General features: G+C 45.1%; 1 protein-coding gene across 2 annotated transcripts in view; it reads left to right on the top strand.

The window, feature by feature from the left end:
* trit1 (tRNA isopentenyltransferase 1) overlaps nucleotides 1–13,458 on the top strand; it is a 50,055-nt gene extending 36,597 nt beyond the window's left edge. For both annotated transcript variants that reach the window (XM_078176021.1, XM_078176020.1), the window contains exons 9-11: nucleotides 8,709–8,818; nucleotides 12,304–12,421; nucleotides 12,709–13,458. In XM_078176021.1, coding sequence (XP_078032147.1) covers nucleotides 8,709–8,818; nucleotides 12,304–12,421; nucleotides 12,709–12,944 — 464 coding nt within the window. In that variant the 3' untranslated portion in view covers nucleotides 12,945–13,458. The remainder of the gene's footprint in view (nucleotides 1–8,708; nucleotides 8,819–12,303; nucleotides 12,422–12,708) is intronic.
* The last annotated feature ends 10,675 nt before the right edge of the window (nucleotides 13,459–24,133 follow it).

Here is a 24,133-nt window from a genome sequence, read left to right as displayed (position 1 = left end):
GTGTGTGAGCCGCTGTGACGCTACACAGCGGATAACATTTCAGGATCCATCCCCAGTGCACACCTGCAGCTAAGACCCTTTAATACTTTTTTTCCAGCACTAAGTCCCCTGTGGCACCAAATGCATGAAAAGAACTGCAGTGATTGGTGCTGGCGCTGCGGCGTGGATAAATGTACCAAATGTTCCCACCCTGGTCGCAACCCCTGGACGTCAGACGTGTTTAAAAGTGTACATAAAGGCCGAGTGTGTGTCTGTGTCCCAAACGGAAACCTGGCCTCTGTGTCCCACCAGCAGTTTGCCCTGGAGTAACCCAGCCTCCTAATCCTGTTAGGCCCAAGTGGCTTAGGCCTCGCCCGGCCCTAAACCTCAATACCCCTCTTTCTGCCCGCCTGCCTGCCCGCTGCATGCACCATATGGTCTTCATCACATGTGTTCCTGCGCTTTTACATATGTAGTAATCTGCCTGAACTCGTCTGTGCGTTTGCACATGCATGTGTTTCTGTCTGGGTGTGTTGTAACTGTCCTTAAAGACCCTGCTAACACTCAACTCAGAATAGTTTCTAAGACAGTTCCCTGCAGCATCAGAGCTGACAGTGCAGGTGGCAGCAGATGAGATCAACTCTCTTAAAAGTCTCAAACTCTCTGTCACATGAAGTCTCACAGGAAATACTTGGTGGCAAAGCACGAGTCCCAAATATTGGTTATGAATCAAAAATCACCTGACGTACTGCAAACGTGTCCGTGTTAGTGTGTTGTGTTTGCAGAATATTTAAGAGTCCATGTTTCAGTGACCATCGCCCTGATAGTACATTTTGTTTACCGCCTCTGCTGTAGACATTTGGGAAATGTGTACTCTGGCAAGAACAACATCAATCAGGAGAAAGAGCCTCCTACGACTTTCACAACACGTCTTTGAGTCAGACCGTACAAACAGAGAGACTATTCCCCTGAAACACCTGCAGCCATTGTAGTTGCTGCGATACAATTCACAGAGATTCTCAGACGACAACTTTCTATGTTTACTAAAAAAATGTTGAGTTTTTTTGTAAGTTTTGAACATGACTGACAGAAATCTGCAAAATCAGGGCTGACGGTACAGCTGGCAGCCGATGACATCAAAGTCTGAAACTCCTCAAAAACCACGAGTATCATGAAAGTGTCCGTGTCAGTCGGAAGGTTTTAAGGTCTCAAGGTGTTAAAGGGAAATTCTGATGTTTGCCAACCTGGGTATTAGCGGGCGTTCAGACAGATATCAGCTCTGCATTAAGAAGATGTTGACAGGTGTTGGGGGCGTGTTGCTTCAGGTATCAGTAAGAAGACGATCCAGAAGGTTCAGTTTGAAGCTGCCGAAACACCGAACAATGGTTTCAGATATTCTGATTACTGCTCTCAAAGAAGTTGTCATTTCAGCTTTAGTGGTGACGCGTGTCCGGCTGATCTGAGCAATAAGTTTTAGCTCTTTACAGCTTAAATAAGTCTTCAAAATCACAGAAACCATCTCAAACACTTGTCTGTAGTCTGACTGAACGTAAACTTCAATAGGTCCCTGGAAATCCAGGCAGCTTCTGTAGCAAACTACAGCGGAAAACAGTCGGAGGCTTGGCTTCTTTGCCCCGACAGAAATTATTCATGCTCAAGGTTTCCCAAAGATAAGTGCTGTATTTATCCTATAAAAATCTTATTTCTGTTCGCACATAACTTAAGCTCAGGATCGAAGTCCTACATGTTTCAGACATTTTTTTTATGCCCCCGTGTGATAGTCGTGGCTGGAGGCATTATGTTCTCAGGTTGTCTGTCCAACCCATTCTCGTGAACACAATATCTCCTTAAATACGATCCTCAAAGTCGTCATAAACGTCCACTTGGACTCAAGGATTAAGTGATTAGATTTCTTTTGATGGTCAAGGTTCAAGTTCATTGTGACCTCGCGTCTCTCTCACTCGTGAACGCGATATCTCAAGAAGGCCTTGACCAAAGGGAAGTGACCAAATGTTAGTCGACCAGAAAGGTCATTAGTCCGCAGGATTTCATTGGTCGCTTAGTCACAGAAGAAACAAACAAACGTGAAACTCTATGCGGAGCTGCACCTCATCAAAATAAATCCAATCCTATATGACTGGACCATGTGTGACTTTACTTTGAAAGGACACAGGAAGTGTCCACGCTCAGCAGTCAGACAGGAGTCAGGTTAATTTCCAGGGCTGGTACCTGCGGTTATTCCACAGGCTAGTTAATAACATGTCGGGCAGGAAATCCAAAGTGTGGGATCATTTTGAGAAGGTGAAGGACGAACCCAAGGTGATATGTAAACTCATCTTCATTGGTCGACTCCAAACATGACGTATCATGTGAAACATGGAAGTAGCTACATGCCCATTAGCCCACAGCGTCATTAACAGGCGGCTCGCTCAGTGTGTGACGTGCACTTGGAGATAAAATAAAGGTGTTCCTCTTGAAACTGTGTTGATTTAGATCTTCTGTGCTGCTGGGTTGAAGATGAACGTGAAGCTTTTGTTTTACAATGTGCAGCTTCTTTGCAGCAGCATCCATATCTGAAGCATTGTCTGCTGTCATGACGACATGTCTACAAGTCTGGACAGACATGGATGTGAACTGTAACTTGACTGGTTCGCAGAGGTGTACAACTGCGAGGCGGTAATTCTAACTGTCCAGTGTCAGACAGCCTTGTCCTTGTGCCCACTCCTGGCCGGGATCGTCCTAACCCGAGGGTTTGACTCTTTAACCTGCTCCTCCCACCCCTCAGTCTGCATCATCTGTGTTCGCCTCGCTCCCTCGCTGTGACTGCTGACCTCTTTTCTGTTTGGTCTGAGCCCCACACACACTCACACAGATGCCGACAGCCCTCAGCTGAGCAGGCTAATCTCTTGAAGCATTACAGACCTGCCGGGAATTTGCCCCGACCACACAAGTGCGGGCAGCAGGGTCACCGGGGGCTACGCAGACCAACCCAAGCATACAGACACTAGTGGGTCAAAGGGAACGACCAACTGGAGATTACAGAGTGCCTCAGTCAGCCAGACGCAATGAAACATGTTGGAGAAGATAGAAAATGACCTGAATGCTTCATGTAAAGATACAACACAGAGTCAAATGCCTCAAAGCCTCAAGTTTAACCCAGTTTTACAGTTTACAGATTCCAGCAGTGACTGTCAGTGAGGGTGCGTTCAGGGGCGTTCAGTGTTTAAATACTTTTCAGCAGGATACGCAGCTCTTGATGGACTCACCTTTGCTTACTGTGGGGATTTAAGCACCAGGTCAGCCAGTCAAATTAAATCAAGCTTAATTTGTCTTGCCTTTAAGTGCGTCTGTATGTGGGTGTACGCTTATAGGATGTGTGTGTGTGTGTGTGTGTGTGTGTGTGTCTGTGTGGATATAGGGGAACGGTTAATTAGTAGATTTAATTACCCATGAAGAAAATGGTAATTTGAGGTTATATTAATTTTAATAAGTGCCAAGTTTTATGCGGAGGGTGCCACAACCTCAGAGTTTTTTTGTTTTATTAATTCCCCCAAAGACGTGCACACAAGCACACACGCTGGAGCCGGGACTCACCGGTGTGGTTTGACTGAGGCCTCGTGAGTGTTAAGTAACAGGGGTGTGGGTTTCTGAGTGAAGGATGGAGGGAGGGAGGCAGAAGCGACACATGGGGAGCTGGGTGGATGGAGAGTGGAGGTAATCTGATCCAGCTGGAGCAGCAGGTGTGGGGCGAGTTTACACCCTTGTTTTCTAGCAAGTGCGAAGCTTTCATGTGCACATACACACAAACGCAGCCTTTCCCCGTGGGAATGAAGTGGAGCCGGGGTTGTGGCTGCCACAAGGACCTTTCTGTCACCTCCACGAGGTGGAGAGAGACGAGAGAGGACTGGACAGGAGGAGAATGACAGAGAGGGTTAAAAGGAGATGCAGTGTTACTGTTTTTCTACCCATGCACTTGGTGCAGTGAAGAAGGAGCAGGAAATGCCAAGAGAAAGCCCCATAAATACAGAGTGAGAATAGCAGGGGTGTCGTAGGGGAATGCATCTGCTACGTCTTTGGTTCAAGTCCAGGCTGGGCCCCTGGTAACCTGTCACCCCCTCTCTTTCAGTAGAGCAGCCCATGAACACACCACAGGGTACATGGGCATTAGAAGAGACAAAGAGCCTTATTTAAACAATCCATAGTGTGAGGTCTGAAGTGCATGGTGCAAGTGCAGTTAGGGGCGTGTCCAAGTCCACTTATACTAGTTACATGTTGCATAATCTGGGTGCAGAGTGGGGGGGGGTGTATTTAGTTCCCTCATTGATCAGAGGTGGGTTCTGGGTATAACTTGAATTTACCAGTTGGAGTGTCACCTGTGTCCCTTTAAAAGCAGCTGGGGTCAACGATTTACATGAGGACATTTTATTGATGAAAATATGACAAAAACAAAATCGTCAGCGACCTTTATTTCATGACGAGATGAGATGAGGATGACGAGCTAAAAATAGATCTTGATAATAAAATCAAAGACACAATCTATGTTTCATGACAAGACGTGACAAAAATGTTATCAGACGTTGTGCTTGTAATCTTCAGATGCCACATCAACAACAGGCTGGTAAACTCCAGTAAATAGTCTGCACCAGGATGTTTGGGTTGGTGCGAGTTGTGAGCTGTAATTCAGCAGTAAATAATCAGCTGTGTGTGTCTGACTGTGGATGGTGGAGCTGCTGAATGGATTTGTGGAGTTTGTTAGTTGCAGCGGTGGCTGTTAGCAGTTAGCAGCTAGCTCCGCTCGCAGACTTCACAGCTTCACTCCGCAGGACTCCACTCAGAAATCCCCCTAAACTTGACGGAGGAAACAGAAATAAAGTTTTAGCTTCTGATTGGACCGGCGCACCAAACAGCAGATAAAACATAACACGAGTCGTCACTTTGGCCGAATCCACAGAAACATCTCTGACCTGTACTTGACCTGCTCGATTGTGAACCACAGATAGTGAGTGTGGACAAAAAGTGGAAGAGATACTGAAGGAAAGAGGAAGAAGGCTGTTGGGTGAATGGAGACAGCTGTTGTGATCCGGTGTGGACGACGGCCAACGAAGCACAGCTGGGACGGAGGTGAGGGGGGGGGCAATGGACTGGTAGCTGAGGTTTTATAGTGGAGCACGCGAAGGGTTATCCTCCCACGGCAAACATGAGGATGACACAGCAAATGACTCCTGGCCTGTTTGTTACAACAGGTGGACTACTGTTACAACACACACACACACACACACACACACACACACACACACACACTGGCAAGCAGCTGCCTGGCGACAGGAGATGCTCTTTCTTGTTGGCAAAGCGATCTCCCCTGTGTGCTTGAAAGGCAACGCTCACTGTGTGTGTGTGTGTGTGTGTGTGTGTATGTGTGTGTGTGTGTGTGTGTGTGTGTGTGGACCACCCTGCTCTTTGTCCCCTCAGCATTTCTTATCAACCCTCCTTCACTGCAGAGTGGATTAGCAGAGTTAAATTTCACCAGATCCCAAACAAGACCGGTGGACTAAAGGGGGGGGGGGGGGTCCACCCAGCATCTGGCAGCCCACCATACACTATCTGCCTCTTATTTACCAGTGTGCCCAGTGGGAGGTTAGTGGGGTGTTGTGGTGGGGGGTGGTGGCGTTGAGAGAGATAAAGGAACAAAGTAGAGGGCGATAGCAGCGACAGGAGGGCGGGCGGCGAGGTGGAGTATTAAAGCTCCAGCTCCTCATCTGGTACAGGTATGCCAGGTGACGCTCGCTGCCACCACCTGCCTGCTATTGTGCCACCAACACAAAAGACTTCCCCTCCGACACACAGACAAACCGCACCAGTGAAACCCGAGGCCTTGATTAACAGTCACTGCTGTTTTCACAGAAACACACTAACAAACTGTAGAAACAGAGAGGACGCACGCTGGGATGCGACGTTGCCACAAAGGATTTTTGTGCTTGTTTTGCTTTTGTCGGCAGTTCAATTAAGCCAAGTGAAATATGTCACATGTTTAAGTGGCTGATGGTAAATTAAACGGGCAGAACGTAGATTTGGACCAGAGGGAGTTGAAATGGTGCTGGTGCCAAGACGCAGGCCAACACTGAAGTGTGTAGCTGTCAGGCATGGCTGTGTGAAGACTCTCATTGTTCCCACACACACTCGCTCCTCTGACACGTTCAGTACAGTCAGTCGTGCAGATGATTAGATAAACAGTTGGAGTCCCAGACAGTTAGCAACTCCAGTCTGCGCGGCGTCTGCTGCCCTCAACTCCACATTAAGTCTTAATTGAGTTGCACCTTGGAGATTGATGGGATTTATGTACATGAGTATGTGCGCCATTTTATAATTGTTTTTAATGAGTATGAAGCTTTCTGCCGCAGTTTTTGTGTTGCAACACGCCTTGCGTTTTGGCCAGACCTCTCTGAACTCCTCGAGGTCATCTCAGAGGGGAAAGCGCGCCACATCTCTTTCTCCCCATTGTCCAATGGGATGATTTGAGAGGCGGGGCTTCTGTGGTGGTCACGACAACAAGTGTACAGTTGGTAAACAATGGAGGAGAAACTGGTGGTAGTGGTTGCTGGATACCCAGAGCTATACGACTTTACAAAGCACAGTTAGCACCATCTGAATAGAAAACAGCAGATAAGTGCAGTACTGTAAACGTCCATGATGGAGGAGAAGCTCCTGGACCAACTGGTGATACTCCCCATGATCCAGCCTCTTTTTTAGGGTCTCATGTACCCACACAGATCTCTGTTTATCTGCTGACAGCCTCTCACCCTCAACCAGAGCTACAGACAGTACCCTCTGCCTCAACATGGCAGCAGCTACACACTGATTACTGCAGATTGATGTGTTTAGAACGGGAAGGTTAGAATAAGTCTATGTTGTATTACTATTTTGGTTTATGAACAAACACCTACTTTGTGTTTACCTTCATGCTAAATTAAGATGCTAGACCTTTACATCATACTTGCTAAGCCATCATCATCCTCACTGTGACCTCGTCACATGTCCACGTTTGGTCATGAACTTTCCACGTCCACATATGACGTCCAAGGTACCCTGGGTGTGTTGGTTGTTGACGTTCTGGGACGCCGTGTCAACTTCAGCCTGTTACATGCATTGTCTGTTTTCAAAATACACTTCTGTTTTCACAGGAAATGTACAGTTTGCATACAGTCTCTTTCAAAATAAAAGCACTACGTCGCTACAACATCGTGAATTGACGTTTTTTTGGTAGGGTTTAGGAAAAGAGAACAGGGTTTGGCTTTAGAGTCTTACAGGACGTGAACACCTCTCTCTTGAGTGAAAGTCAGTGTTTGTTGGATCCATCCACCCCTCCCAGCCACCCCACTCAGACTTCCGCCACCTTAACTTTCGTCCTTGTCTATTCACAATTCTAGCCGACACCGCTGGGTGTTTTAATGGCAACTGGCTGTGTATCATGCCGACGTTGAAGGACGCCTTTTTTCGTTGGGGTCTGATGCCGCAAGTCGCTGCCCAAGTGCCAGATTTCGACGACTTCAGAGTGAGACAGTACTTGTTAAGCATAAGTATGAACCTGTGTCAATGTGACCATGTTAGCATTTAGCTTCCTGTGCTACTCACAGAGCTGCTAGCATGACTGTAGATTCTCTGGATCACTACTTGACTCCTGATGTTAATAGCTGTAGTAACATCAGCACCACAACACTAAACAGGTGTATCACACATCTCAGAAGCTTGTAGGAGGAAACACAATCAACGTTCACAGTTCTCACAGTCCCCATGTGATGTCTCCGTCGTTGTTGTCTCCCAAATCCAGTTAAACTCTTTTTGTAGACTTAATTATTCAGTGTATTTGCTCTTTATATGGCACTCTTTATTTTCCTGTTATTTGACGTTGTTTACACACAGCTGCTGTTTGAAGTCACTTTCTCTACAAGTTACACACACACTCATTTCCTGTGTCTTCAATCAATGCAGGGCAGTGGCTCTCTGTGCAGACAGACACACAGACAGTCAGTCAGACAGACAGACAGACACGCAGGGCAGGGGCTGGTGCTGCTGCTGTTAGTGCTGAGGCCCGGAGACTGCTGACCGATGCAAAATAGAAACACGGGGGTGGAACAGTTCGAGGGAGCGAATGAGAGAGTGAGTGAAAGCTGAAGCCAGACTGATGGCGAGGAAAGGGAGAGATGGTGCACGGGAGAGAGGGGTGGGAGGAAGGAGGGAAGGAGAGAGGGAGAGAGGGAGAGACATTATCGAGCCAGTGTGAGTCAGCAGGTTGACAGAGCCTCAGGGTGCGGCTCCAGCACATCACTGCTACTTTACATTTACCACTTTGTATTGAATCCATCCTGAAGTCCGACTCTTCCTCTCTGATGCAGCGTCACACACCTCAGCTTGGTTCTTATTAGATATGAAATTATCAGAGACATATTTAGGGAAACATCTCTCACCATGTTAAGAATCAAACGTATATCACTGTCAGCCTCTGTGAGGGATGGTGCCAGCTTCTGATGATTGTTAACATTGATCAGTGCACAGATTGTCTTCAACTAAAGTACACTGTGAAGAAATATTGTCACTAACTCACCTTATTAACAGCTGTATGTCAGAAACATATAGACACAAGACGTGGAAACACTGAATCAAAACCTTACATTCACAACGGTGTGTGTGTTTGACCTGTGTGTGTGTGTGTGTGTGTGTGTGTGTGTGTTCAGGACCAGGAGACAACGTGCCGCTGGTGTTCGGCCTGGATGTGACGGACGTGTCGAGGTGGGAGGAGACGGTGCTGAACCCTGCACTGCAGATACTGGACAGTCTGAGAAAGGTGGGGCCTCAGCGGTCTGAACTCGCTGCCTCCTGTCAGCAGCTTTCATCTGCTGCTGCCAGGAGATCATGAATCTGCTTCCTGCTTATCGTCTTTTGTTCCTGTAAACTTTATTATTCTACATTTTTTCATCACTTACTTTGTTGTTGTTTCTTTTGCTTTTGTTTTTCTTCCTTTCTCCCTCTTTCCATCACTGTAAATGTCTCTTTTATTTCCATTTGTCCCCTTCTTCCTACATCCTAATTTGTCTCCTTCCTTGTGTGCTTGATGAATGTTGATGTCTCCACACTGGCAACAGCGGAGGCTTTATGTCTTTGGGGTCGTCGGTCCGTCCATAAGTACATCCGTCAGTCCTGTGCTTGTGAAAACGATTATTTTAAGATCGCCTCAAATGAATTTCTTCAGACCAACGTCCACTTGGACTTGGACACAAGTGGACGTTGGTGAAGTGATTAGATTTTGGTGGTCAGGGGTCAGAGGTCAAGGTCACTGTGACCTTGCATCCCCCTCATTCTCGTTAATGCATCATCTCAAAAACAGAATTCTTGGCACAAACGTTCACTTTGACTTAATCGCAGGTAATATGGCAACTTGACTTGCTCGAGTTTCTTGAGGTTTGGCCTCTCATCTCACAGACTCGCTGAGGTCACATGAGCTCTGAGGTTCAGAGAGAGCTCACATGTGACCTCAGTGACTCTGACAGGGTTCACATCTACACAGAGTTTAAAGCCTGCGACTCCGCACCAGTGCGTTAGAGCTGAAGAAGCCTCTGGGGTGAGAAGCTAAGTGTCTTCAAGAAACTCAAGCAGTTGCCTCTGATACAACATGTACGATTACCACGACCTGGTTGATTGAGAATCTTCACTGACACTTGGACTCCATGATGAAGTGATGAAATTTTGGGGGTCAAAGGTCAAGCTCAGTGTGACCTTGAATCCTTCTCATTCTCGTGAACATTATCTCAAGAACACCTTTAGGAAATTTCTTTACATTTGGCACAAACGTCCACCGAAGAATAAACTGATTCAAATGTGGTGGTTGACGGTCAAAGGTCACTGTGGCCATAACTTAAGAACTCATACGCTAATTATGACAAAACTTTACACAGATGTCTAACAGTGAGAAAATAATGAAGTGGTGACATTTTATATCCAAAAGGTCAAAGGTCAACTTCACTGCGACATCATAATGTTCTGCATAAAAACGCTTTTCTGGCCAAGATTCAAGGTCATAACTTGGGGAAGGAATCTCCAGGCACCTCACGATTTGATAACGATTCAGAGGGCAACAATTTAATGATAAAACGTTTATCGATGCGTCAAAATTTTTGATTTCAGAACTTGATTTATTTTTCTCTTTTTTTAAAAAACCAAAGAGATCCGTACAATAGAAGGATCTTAATGGTGAGTCTCAGGAAAAGCTGCTTGCTGTTACGTAGCATTAGCGTCCTTTAAACAGGAGCCGCTTGGTGTGCAGATCTGTTTGTTTCTACTTTGCCAGATTTGTCTTCGATCTAGCACCCACGTGACGGGATACTGGGATGTGTGTTTTGTTTTTTATAGCAATGTGCCAACAAACACAGCAATGCACCAACAAAAGCAGTGAAGAAGAACACTGCTAGATCGCAAACAAGGATGAAACAATTCACAATTTTAGATATTAAAATATATATATATATATATATATACAGTACAGGCCAAAAGTTTGGACACACCTTCTCATTCAATGCGTTTTCTTTATTTTCATGACTATTTAGATTGTAGATTCTCACTGAAGGCATCAAAACTATGAATGAACACATGTGGAGTTATGTACTTAACAAAAAAAGGTGAAATAACTGAAAACATGTTTTATATTCTAGTTTCTTCAAAATAGCCACCCTTTGCTCTGATTACTGCTTTGCACACTCTTGGCATTCTCTCGATGAGCTTCAAGAGGTAGTCACCTGAAATGGTTTCCACTTCACAGGTGTGCCTTATCAGGGTTAATTAGTGGAATTTCTTGCTTTATCAATGGGGTTGGGACCATCAGTTGTGTTGTGCAGAAGTCAGGTTAATACACAGCCGACAGCCCTATTGGACAACTGTTAAAATTCATATTATGGCAAGAACCAATCAGCTAACTAAAGAAAAACCAGTGGCCATCATTACTTTAAGAAATGAAGGTCAGTCAGTCCGGAAAATTGCAAAAACTTTAAATGTGTCCCCAAGTGGAGTCGCAAAAACCATCAAGCGCTACAACCAAACTGGCACACATGAGGACCGACCCAGGAAAGGAAGACCAAGAGTCACCTCTGCTTCTGAGGATAAGTTCATCCGAGTCACCAGCCTCAGAAATGGCAAGTTAACAGCAGCTCAGATCAGAGACCAGATGAATGCCACACAGAGTTCTAGCAGCAGACCCATCTCTAGAACAACTGTTAAGAGGAGACTGCGCCAATCAGGCCTTCATGGTCAAATAGCTGCTAGGAAACCACTGCTAAGGAGAGGCAACAAGCAGAAGAGATTTGTTTGGGCCAAGAAACACAAGGAATGGACATTAGACCAGTGGAAATCTGTGCTTTGGTCTGATGAGTCCAAATTTGAGATCTTTGGTTCCAACCGCCGTGTCTTTGTGAGACGCAGAAAAGGTGAACGGATGGATTCCACATGCCTGGTTCCCACTGTGAAGCATGGAGGAGGAGGTGTGATGGTGTGGGGGTGTTTTGCTGGTGACACTGTTGGGGATTTATTCAAAATTGAAGGCACACTGAACCAGCATGGCTACCACAGCATCCTGCAGCGACATGCCATCCCATCCGGTTTGCGTTTAGTTGGACGATCATTTATTTTTCAACAGGACAATGACCCCAAACACACCTCCAGGCTGTGTAAGGGCTATTTGACCAAGAAGGAGAGTGATGGAGTGCTGCGGCAGATGACCTGGCCTCCACAGTCACCGGACCTGAACCCAATCAAGATGGTTTGGGGTGAGCTGGACCGCAGAGTGAAGGCAAAGGGGCCAACAAGTGCTAAACACCTCTGGGAACTCCTTCAAGACTGTTGGAAAACCATTTCAGGTGACTACCTCTTGAAGCTCATGGAGAGAATGCCAAGAGTGTGCAAAGCAGTAATCAGAGCAAAGGGTGGCTATTTTGAAGAAACTAGAATATAAAACATGTTTTCAGTTATTTCACCTTTTTTTGTTAAGTACATAACTCCACATGTGTTCATTCATAGTTTTGATGCCTTCAGTGAGAATCTACAATGTAAATAGTCATGAAAATAAAGAAAACGCATTGAATGAGAAGGTGTGTCCAAACTTTTGGCCTGTACTGTATATATATATCAGCTTTGCAAATGTTCCACAAGGAAATTCATCCGACATGTTTGTGACCGCACCGATACTCGTGATTTATTCTGGTGAGTGATACTGAACGGAAAAAGAAACTTAACAAGGCAGCTGTAAAACTGTAAAACTAAAAACCTTTCCGCTTCTTCAATCAGGGGGAGGAGCCAGCTATTCAGCCAATCAGAGTGCAAGGGGCGGGGCAGAGAAACAAACGGAGCCACCACACATGTGACCTGTGTGACAAAGTGATCATTGGTGACCTGGAGTGGACAGGTGAGGCTGACGACACGCATCAGACAATAAAACAACTTGTATCTGTGTTTGTGTGTAGTCGTCAAAATGCTGAGTACACACCTGCGATCATTTCCTCTTGTTATTATCTGAGTGGAGGCCGCACAGACCACCTCAGGTTTCAGGGACAAGTTAAAGAAATAAACATGTTGTGAAACTCAAATGCCACAGTGTCATAAAGACTGACGGCCCCTGATGGCCCCTGGGAGCTTTATTTTTCATGTGCAGTGTCAAACACATCCAACAGTATTTATCGTCTCTACCTGCAGCTCACCTGAAGTCCAAAAAGCATCACTATCATGTGAGGAAGAAGATGAAGTTGGATCCAGCCTGCGACCAGTCCCAGTTAGCAGCTGCACCTCCTGTCTCTGCTGCAGAGCCTGTGGAGAGCGTCTCCGAGGACCCTGGTGCTGCTGTCGCCTCGAGCACTGCCGACACCTCTCAGGATTCTTCCCCAGACAGCAGGACACCACACGAGGAAGTACCTGAGACGTGTAGACAGTGACACAGACTCTGGACTACAGACGTCATTCAGGTTTCCAGCACTGCTCTGCACTAACAGCTGTTTCCCTACAGTCCTTAAACTTTACCATAAAGCCAAACTGGAGCTCTTTTAAATTCTTGTTATATGAATGGGACAAAGGACCCACTGAGGCATGTAGACACAGACACACTGAACGTGGACGGCAGAGAACATGTTGGGAATACTGGAGTCGTAGCAGCACTGATGTTGACGCTCAGGACAGTTCAACAGTCTGCTCTGCTTTTTGCTTTTTGGCAAATGCATCCATCTTTTTTTCCACTGCCTGAAAATATTTTCCAGAGAATTGTAAGAGAGGTTTATTTTTCTATTTTTAAATGAAGTGAGGATTGTTCAGACTGTAGCTGCAGACTGAAGATCAATTTTAAATGTCTTATCATTTCAGGATTTAAATCTCGTTGCCTTATTAGCTTTATCACCGTGCACTTTAAATTCACCCCGTTGTTTAAAAATGTTCAATAAACCAAAGGATCTTAAAGTTTCTCAGTGAGTGGACGACGATGTGTTTCATTGTTTGGGAACAAGACAAATCTGTGGGCTCATGTTTTATTAGCTCTGTCAGGTGAGTCTGGTCCCCTCTGCTGTGGACAGGTTTCCAGTAACTTGAGATCTGACGAGCCAATTACAGCTATTTGTCTTATATGTGACTCGTTTGAGGTGCTGAGTTGATCATCATGTTGATTGAAAATGGTTTTGGTCTTTGCTGTTTTAAATATTTTACTAAAATCAACTGCACTTTCAGCCTGGAAATCCAGACTCAAATCTAGAAAGATTTTGAGTCTGACCCTCACCGATACACCCTTCCTACCCAAGGGGCGGCGCTAACTGAGACATATTAAATGCTGCCACATGCAATTGGATAGCACGATGGCCAATCAGAGCAAAAAACAAGGTGACGTATTCATTACACTAAGCCCCATTTGTTTGCCAAACAGTGAGGCTAACTGATATATTCTGCTTTTGCTGTATCCCGTCGGCAAAACGGCAAAAACTTCCTTCCTGGAAACGAAGGCTTCTAGTGCAGTCTTCTGTTCCTCTCTCAGGAAAAAGATAAGTGTAGTTGGCTTAGCATTTCTTCCAAAGCTAAATTGAATTCAGCAGCTGCCATCTTGGCTGTTTACTTTTAGACTCCCACGGCGCAGCGCTGTCTTCATCATGTTACGCCCGCCCAGAGCCCGCCTCTGTCAGATAGACTGATCTGATTGGTCCAATAGGCGATTCAGCAGGCTCTGCTCGTCGGGGCCAGATCACCCTGCAGAGCAAATTCGAATTTGCTGGGGGCGGGGCATTTCCAGGTTACGACACTTTACATTTTCCCCACAAATACAACATGCTAACGTTATTAGCACAAGCCTATGGCATTTTACATTGTATAAATTAGCCTAGCAGCTAGCAGAGATTTCCTCTGCTCATATGAAGCCAGGATAAATCACACACAAGACTTAAAATGCTATTTTTGTGGAGGCTTTACTGTCTTCACAATTTATTGTTTCTTATCTGTGAAATTAAAGTAAATCAAAGCTTTGTTTCCACTGAGGGAAATGGTTTCAGCTTACAGAGACAGACAGGAGGTCTGCGTCACTGTGACACTGTGGAGTTACATTACTGGGGAGGTGCACGTCAGGCTACGGTGTAGCTACGCTGTCGATTGGATGCAGAAGTATAAATCCCGCTGTGAATTTGTCTGGCAATATCAGGCTGTGTGTTCTGTGCCACTGAAGTAAAAATAATCAGAATCAAATCTAAACTGTATTTCACAACAACGTTGTTTTAGCTCTTTGTGTAATCGTGACTCGTCCCCTCATCGGTGCTGCTGTCTGTCAGCGGAGCTTAGCTGAGCTCCTCTCTGCTCTGACAGTAGAGTAAACCGCCGGCTCAGGCCGTGAGGAGAGAGTGTGTTTTCACAGCGGTGTTTGCAGGTCTTTGTTTATCCAGCGGTGTGGTGTGTACCCCTTTCAAACCAAGGTGTGCCTGCCTGCTGCAAAACCACTTACACAATACCTGGCACCGCTCCAGAGGCCTCTTTTTGGCGCTACTGTTCCCTCTCCTCACCTGCCACTTTTTCCTCTTGCCTCCCCTCCTTCCCTCCTCCCCTCCTCCCCTCCTCCCCTCCTTCCCTCCTTCCCTCCCTTCCTAAGAATCAGACAATTGTTCCACATTCCCAGCTAACACTCCATCATCTCTGCCTTTAAGTCTTGGACTTATTCTTTCAGTACGACTTGTGTTCGCAGGCTCTCAGTGTTTGACCTCATCCACATGACTAAAAATATTTCCAACCATATAATAGCTGGAAGTGTGTGTGTGTGTGTGTGTGTGAGAGTGTGAGAGAGTGTGTCCCACATTCTCTCTTTCCAAACTGGGTCAGGCCTCCAGCTTACAGGGGGCTTACCATACAGTATGCAGTCACACTGATAGCAAAGGTCACTGTGCAACTGGTGTCTGTTTTTTATCACCCTCTGTGTGTGTGTGTGTGTGTGTGTGTGTTTGGGTGTTTCTTTCCTCCTGTCGGACATTTTTTAATCAGACTTTCAGCTGTTTTCTTTTCCGCTCTCCAGCTCCATCAGCTCTCTAATTACAACAACAGAAACAAAGAGAGATCTTTGAATGAGAGGAGTTGTTATCACCAGTCATCTGATAAATGTTTAAAAGCCTCACATTTTCCGGAGCAACTCTCTGTGTGTTATGTTCTTATCTGGAGTGGCTCGGCGAGGCCGGCCTGGCACCTCCAGGCACTGCTGAATCACTCCACATTTAAAGAAGAAAGCTTGTGCAACTCAATGACATAAGGCCTCTTGAGCTCTGCCTACACGCACTCACAGAAGTGGAGAACTAGGGCACGGTCACAAGGCTAATTAGTGATTTACACACTGCGATCCAGTGGATCATCCACAGACACACACACATGTACTGAGTGAACTCATTAGCTGCAGACAGCGCGCACAAAGAATCAACACACCAGACCGGCTTTGAAATGGGAAACCGGCAGCGCTGGCCTCCCACACACACACACACACACACACACACACACACACACACACACACATACATACAAGTGTTCTAAAAGTGGAGTTTTCTGCTTTCATGAGTGTTTGATTTGATGATTGCTGCTACTCCAGCGAGCTTAGAGCAAATCCTGTGTGTGTGTGTGTGTGTGTGTGTGTGTGTAGTATGTATAGCAGCATCAGTCAGCCTGCCGCACGGTAATTCACCCAGTTGCAGCGTTCCCTTTCTGTCTCTCCCTCTCAGTCCGGTCCTCTCTATAGCGGCTCAGTAGCTGTGTGTGTTCACAGAGCACACACTGTCCTATACATGAGGCCCACCGTGGGGGAACTGCAGGCTCACTTATGTAACACATGCTGCAGTCTATAGATGCTTGTTGTCTGCGTCTGGCCTGTTTGCTGTGGAGTTTTGGCCTCTGGTGATGGCTGTCCTGCACATACTGCATCCACTGTGTGCTGCTAATTCATACTTTACACCAGACGTCAGTTTTCTACACATCACTCTGACATTGACTCGTCACCTCGTCTGTATGATGATGGATATGTGATGATGGTGTGTGTGTGTAGTTTAGTGCTGAAAAGATCAGTCGGCAGGAAAGTAGATGATGTTGATAATCAATGAATTGTTTCAGTCATTTATCGAGAAAAATTGTTTTTGCTTTTCAAATGTGAAATCAGAGTGTCTGTTTTGGAATCCTGTTCATGATGCGCCTTAACAACTGTCAACAGGGTCACTGTGGTTCACTCTTTTTATCCCCGTCTCCACCAAACCCTTTCAGTCCAGCACTTTTGGAACCAACAGTAACCCTTCAGACATGGTACCTAGAGCCTCGGTGTGTTCAGACAGTCCTCTTTAGGTGTGGACACACCAAACCGACATCAAAGAACTAGCGGCGACGAAAGCCAACTGTTGCGTCGTCTACGTCGCCTCACGTCGCCCTGTGTCAGTTGCATTTGAACACACTACACGGACTACATCCGACGGCCAAGTAGCACGTACGTTCTGCGCCTGCGTGAGAGAGAGCGGAGTGAGAGAGTGGTACATCCTGTCAGCCGAGGGGTTTCCTATCTGTGCAGCCGAGCACCGCAGCACCTCCACGGACTATTACATCCAGACGGTCCCGGTGTTTCCTCCGCAGGCTCCACTTCACTCAGCTGCCCGATAAACCCGCTGCTTCTTCCCACTTTAACCTGAATAACAAACCAGGGCTCGGTGCTCCGGTTGGATCCAAACGGAGAGCCGGGGCTAGCTCAGAGACTAGCGGAGGCTAACTGGCTGTGCTTCCCTCTGGTCATGCTGTGGCTAACGCTCCGCTAGCCGCTCCCAGCTAGCTCTGGTTTGTTATTCAGGTTAAAGTGTGAAGAAGCAGCAGGTCTGTGGGGCAGCTGAGTGAAGTGGAGCCTGAGGAGGAAGCACCAGTTAGCCCCGGTTTCACTACAGGCAGATTCACTCGCTACAGGGGCGAGGAAATAAAACCTGAACAGCCAGTCAGAGTGATCTCTCTCACCGACAAGCTCCGCCGCCGATTCAATCGACCGAAAAGCCGCCGACGCTGAAGTGCCGACGGTGCAGGACACACCGCAAAAACTAGGCTGACAGACGCTCACCGACGGCCCGACTTTGGTCGATGGCCGACCGTTGGCTTGGTGTGTCAGGACCTTAAGACCAAGCCTGCTTATTAACGCCACACTGCCTACGTGAGCACAGGCTTACACACGTGCAGTGTTCACACAGACTGCGGTGCTGCTGCAGAGCTGTCTGCTGTATTTCACTACTACTGTATTTCCACAATTAAAAGCTGGAACCTCACTCATTTATTGCACCGTGCAAGAGGCCACATTGTCAACAACACGGTCATGCACATATTTCACAAAATAAAACCTTGTGTTAACACAGAGACATTGTCAGAGGACCTTTATTTCAAACTGGTGAAAGGCGCTTTAATGTCAATACGATTATCAAAAAAACATTGTCACTGTCTACTTTTGCTGAACTGTGCACATCACATGGAGAAAAATAGGATCCTATTTGCCTGATCAGTGCTGCTCACACAGGCAGTGTGGCTGCTTTAACCTGTTAACACAGGGAACCAAAATAAAACTACATGAGTTTCCACAACACGCGCGCTGCTCACACAGCCAGCGTGGCTCAGGAAGACCGCGACTGCAGTGGATGTGGCAAACGCTCTGAAGAGGCAGGGACGCACTGTGTTCGGCTTCAGTGGATAAATCGATCTGCCTGTAATAAACTCCTAAAATCTGGTCTTTTTTATATTTAAGTTGTCTTGGCAACATATGTCATAGGTTACAAAATATTAGGCTGTTTAATTTGCTATTAATACATTTATTTATTAATTTATTTGGTATATTTCCCACCGGACAGGTTGGCTGTATTTTAATCTGCTGGACAACATCAGGTGATACCGGCCAAACTCAGGCGTATTTCAAACTCAGTTTTAGGGATTCTTGTTTGTTTGTATGCTGCTGATGCTAATCACGGTCCGTGCTGTTGAACTTGCAGAACTCTGCTGTAGTAGTGTGTCATCCAGTGACTGTGCGTCTAGGTAATTTGAAGTCCACTTAATCCTAATCTCTAATCCCATTTGACTAAACATTCTCTGCCATCTGGCCCTGGCGAGACGAAAACACGCACACACGCAGGCAGCTAATCAGATAGAGCAGCAGCTGTGGTCCAAGACCCTGTTGACCGGCCTGGAGCTGTTATTTATGAGAAATAATGTTTGTAGATAATACAGAAGGACAAATGTTTGGCAGCGGCAGAACACTAGACACCACACAGCCCTACAATCTGAGGACGGGGAACGTGAAGGACTCAGTTAGGAATGTGTAAATTTTTTGTCTCTGTAAGCAGCTCAGTGAAGAGCAGCACAAGATTCACGATCAGGCTGCCAGCTGTGGTTTGTTTGAGCTTTATCTTGAGTGCAGAGAATACAGAGGGCTCTTGTACATAATTTCCCCATTGATTGATTGTGTGTGGGTTTGTACTGGTACATGATACATAGTGAGGACCAAAATATAATTAACAGAGTGAGGACGTTTTTGAAAAGTGAGGACATTTTTTTCCATAGGCCTGTTTGAGGGTTAAGACCTGGTTTCAGGGTTCAGGTTGAAAAAAGGTTAAGGTTTAGGCAGGGCTCAACAATAAGGATTGCCCGATTGCCCGGGGCAAGTAAAACTCAAGGTCGGGCATGTAAACTAACAACTCACTTGCCCGATCGGGCAAGTTGCTAAAAATAGTAAAAGTTAATAACTAATTGATAAAATAAATGTATTTTAAAATGTGCTCCTTCGACTCTGATGCAGCGGTCTCTCTGCCTGAAGTCACAGGCACAGCTGTGTAACAATGTCCTGCCCACAGCCCCCATTGATATTATTTTGCGCGACAGATGCTTCATATAATAACATAACAATATACTATTTATGGTGTTATGCCATCGTGTCATTTCTGTCTCTACATGGTCACGCGTTAACAATTCTCCTCTGCTCTCTGTATTGCGCACGGCGGAGTTCCGCCACACACACAGGTGAGCACGCTAGAGCGGCTCGGGCCGCATTTTCCTGCCCAAACCTGATCCCGAGCCCGGTGCAGTTTGTCAGCTGACAAAGTTATTGTTATGGACACTGTGTAAATAACCAACAGACTGCTGTTACGCACAGACAAACAGCTGCTCGCACAACAGCGCAGCACAGCACTCATGCTGAGCTTGTGTTGCGTTCAGGCGTTGTCACGTAAATAACAACTTCCAGCACTTAAATAGGTCATAGCACAAAACAGCAGCATGTCATGTGACTTTTTACTTTTATTATATTCAATAAAATTGTATGTTCCTAAATCTTGAGACACCTCATATGTAAGCTAGACAGACATTTCACCTGCTCATTACTGTGCACACATGTACTGTATGTACTTAGTCCTAAAGAGCCCTTCTGGTGCCAGTGGATACACAGAAACATCCCAGCAGGCTGTGCTTTGCAAGCATACAAAAAAGTTTCACGCATGTGAAAATTATTTTTCATGCGTGTGCTTCACCTCCGCTGCTACAACTCCATCCTAGAGGAAACACTGCTGTGTGCGTTTTGTGCAACAGGTGGATGTGGTAGTCTACTGGTAGAGTAGAGAGAGAGCTAAGTAGTGTTGAAGTAGAGTAGAGCAGGGCAGAGAGATGGAAGCAAAATATATTAAACCTGGTGTTAATACAGCAGAACTGGAGAGAGGGGTGAAAAATAAATAGAGGTGGGCATGGCTCAAGTAGGGCGCAAAATTATAGACGGAGAACGATTGACAAATTTTTCACTTTAAGCCCTGACACTGTCATTTTTGTGTAGGAATTAAGCTACAATACATGACATATGTTGTTTTAATTAATAAATACAGTGTGAATAAAGATTACATAACATGAAAATAACTGCAGTCTTTGTTATTTGATAGCCGCTTAAATTAAACAATTTTTATAGGGCAAGTAAAAACTGACTTCGGGCAAGTAGATCTCTGACCAACTTGCCCGACCGGGCAAGTGAAAAAAAACCTTAGCATTGAACCCTGGTTTAGGTTAAGGTAAGGGTTGGGGTCAGGCATTTAGTTGTGATGGTTAAGGTTAGGGACTGTTCTTTACTTATCAGAGGAGGGGGTGGCTGCAGTGTGACCCTCCTTGAAGCTACAAATATTTTTCCTTGACCCTCCCCGATTGACTGGATGAAAATATGACCCTCCCTCCATCGTAAACCAGTTATTAGACTTTTAAAACTAAAGCTAAAAAAGCCTCGGTTTTTCACTCTTGTCGCTCACGCTGGTGAGTTCAGACTAACGGTTTATTTTTGGCCAAATTTCAATGAGACATAGAAAAAGTGATTTTAATAAAATATCACTATTTTAAGTTTTTTAAGAAAAAAATGTGTGGGTTAGGAAGAGATGTTTTCTTTTTTGTCTCCAAAAAATATCGCTAGAATTTGGAAAATCACCAAAATTTTGAACAGGATGTTTTCTTCAATTCAGTTCTACAAAATTTATCTCCAAAAATTATTGTTAAAATTAAAGAGTGGTGTTGATGAAATGCCATTATTTCAAGCTCAGATTTGGTTATGTTTATTTTTTCTGAAGAAAGTGTTTGTTGCACATGATGTGTCCAAGGAAATATGAAAATCCAACAATAATTACTGTTTTTACTGTTTCTGTGTGAAATGGTGTAATTTTGGTGATTTTTAAAGAAAACATGCCCGTATGTTTTCTTTAAAACTCAGCAGTGAAATAAAAACAAAGTACAGCCATTTAAATTTGTTTGCCCGTCCCCTATGCTAAAAAATTTGAAAAAAATAAATAAAGGTCCCTCCACAATGCTTGAAAATGATTTGACATGCCTCCCTCCCTCCACCATAAAACTTTTTACAACTAAGTTTTTTAAAAAAAAAACAACTCTGTTTTTTACTTTTGTCGTGCATGCTGGTTAGTTCGTGCTAACAGTTTATTTTCAACCAAATTTTTGAATTTTGAATGAGGCATAAAATAAAGTGATTTTGATGAAATATTAGTTTCAAGCTCAGCATTTGTTATGTGTGTTTTTTTTCACTAAAGTGTTTCGTTTAAAAAAAAAAAAAAAAAAAGGCTGTAAAAAAAATTTAAAGAAAAAAAAAAGCCAGTTTGGAAGGTTTCTTTTCTTTAACAATTGACAAAATGTATCTCCAAAACTAAAATTGTGTGTATCACCAAAATTTGAAAGGCATGTTTTCTTTAAAAGAATAATAATTAAAAAAAAGCCAAAATTTGTCTCCAACTTTGGAAAATCACCAAAATTTGAAAGACTTTTTTTGTTTGAAAATTGACAAAATCTCCAAAAATTATTGCTAAAATTTGGGGAAAAAATCGATGGTAAAATAAATATGTAACATGTGAATTAGGGTCAGCATGAGGATAAAAGTACAAGAATGTGTGTGTGTGTGTGTGTGTGTGTGAGTGAGCTTCCTGTGTTCAGGGTCAGTGTTTTGCTGTCGATCAGGAAGAGGACAAAGACAATTCAGAACTTGTGTGTTGCGTAACCAAGTGAGAAACACAACACTGTCAGGTGTGACTCTGTCAGATAAAAGAGCATTGTGTTTTTCTGTGTGTGTGTGTGTGTGTGTGTGTGTGTGTGTGTGTGCGCGCACATGAGAGGGGTCTGCTTTTGTTTCAAGTTTCACATTGGCAGTATAATCAGAAACACACACACCATAACCACTGTATCTGCTCTCGTGCTAGTGTTTGTTTGAAGTTCTCTCAGCATAACTGTGATAGCTGTGTGTATCTGTATGCACTGTGGCTCTCACACACACACACACACACACACACACACGGGGGCAGAGCTGCACAATGAGAGATGAGTGTGTCGCAGCCTGATCCAGCACAGAGACGATATTTTATGTTTCAAGGCAGCGATCTGATGTACAGTATGCATCCAGAGCCAAGTGCAGACCATCATTTATTGATGCGTGTGTGTGTGTGGGAGTGTGTGTGTGTGTGTGTGTGTGTGACTATAGGGACAACCGAGGTTCAGTGAGTTCATGCAGCTTCCTCTCTCTTTTTTTGTCACGCCGTCTGGTTCCTGAAGTGGCCGCCGTATACGAAAAAGCAACAGAAGGACGAAAAGAGGAAGAGATGTGATCAGATGTGAAAAGCCTCCGAGGAGAGAGTCATAGGTGCAGTGTGTGCATGGCTTCATATAGTCTGTCTGTCTCTCTGTCTGTCTCTCTCTGTCTCTCTCTGTCTCTCTCTCTGTCTCTCTCTCTGTCTGTCTCTCCCTGCTGCATATTTCCTGCCCAGTTATGTAATGCGGGGGCCGCTCGGTACTTTTTGCCTTCTTCTTCTACCCTTCCCAATCCAGAGCCTGACATGCCTTCCTGTTTTTCCAGCAACCCAGTGAACTCTTTTCCCAGGGCAACAATCAGGAGGGCACACACACACACACACACACACACACAGAGTACATACTGTATCGTCACGTATTGTGCTTATTTTAGACAAAGCTGCTTACTCTTGATGTATTGTGTCTGGTGGGCCACATAAATGTCATTGTCTCACTCCTCTCACACTCTGGGTTTGTGTGTGAGTGTGAGTGCTGGTGTGTGTGTGTGTGTGTGTGTGTGTGTGTGTGTGTGTGTGTGTGTGTTTCTCCTGTTAATTTCTTGTTTATCTGTGTTCACTTGTTTTCACCTTTGCTCTCAGGCAGGAAACGGGTGTGCCAGCCCATAAATGACCAACAATACAGCCCAACTGACTGCTGTAATGTGTGTGTTGTGTGTGTGTGTGTGTGTGTGTAAGCATGTATGTGTGTTCATTTTATTGCATGTGTGTGCACAGGGAGCAGTGTACACTCTGCAGTGTACTGTAAGACAAAGAGGGTGTGTGTGTGTGTGTGTGTGTGTGTGTGTGTGTGTGTGTTTCTCCATTGTCAGTAGCTTAAGCTGGAGCCGGCTTTTTCCCGCCAGTGCGGTGTTTTGTGGGAGGGGTTTTGGCTGGGCTCAGCAGCAACAAAGAGCCAGAGCTTCCCGCCCGATATGCTAATACACCGAGAGTGGGCGGGGCAGGGAGCCTCCCCAACTGCAGAGCTTAACGCTTTCACTGCCACGGTGGAAGTCGGCAGACAGTGTGTGTGTGTGTGTGTGTGTGTGTGTGTCCTCAGAATGACAGAGCAGTGAGGACAGCTGAAGGCCGAGGAGTACGAGTTTAGGGTTTAGGGCTGATTTAGAATTTGATTAAAGAAGTCTACCTAAGATGCTGGACCTCCACTGACCTTCATTCTTCTTCCCACTCATTCATTTATTTGTGGCCGGGAGTTATTTTCCCAGTATTCACCGGCTCATTATACATTATCCCGCTTATTACACGGCTAATTATCAGTTAAATAAATAATGTTGTCTGCCTCCGCGAAGTGCATTAAAACCGACCGGATTCGACAAATTTTTGGTGAAAGTTTTGTACTCACCCAGGCTTAGTGGACTGAACCGAGGCATAAAACTCGCATAAAATTTCATTAAGAATGACTGCCGAGTGTGGTTATTGTAATGTTTACAAGCTATTGTAATGTTATTATTGTTATTTACAAAACATGCACACAGAAACAGTAACGTTTGTTCAATTATTGTGTTTATAGACTTAACAAACAT

This window comes from Epinephelus lanceolatus, chromosome 16, assembly GCF_041903045.1.
Source record: "Epinephelus lanceolatus isolate andai-2023 chromosome 16, ASM4190304v1, whole genome shotgun sequence".
Lineage (NCBI taxonomy): Eukaryota > Metazoa > Chordata > Actinopteri > Perciformes > Serranidae > Epinephelus > Epinephelus lanceolatus.
Note: the sequence above shows the minus strand (reverse complement) of the source record. Positions and strands in the feature narration are given on the sequence as shown.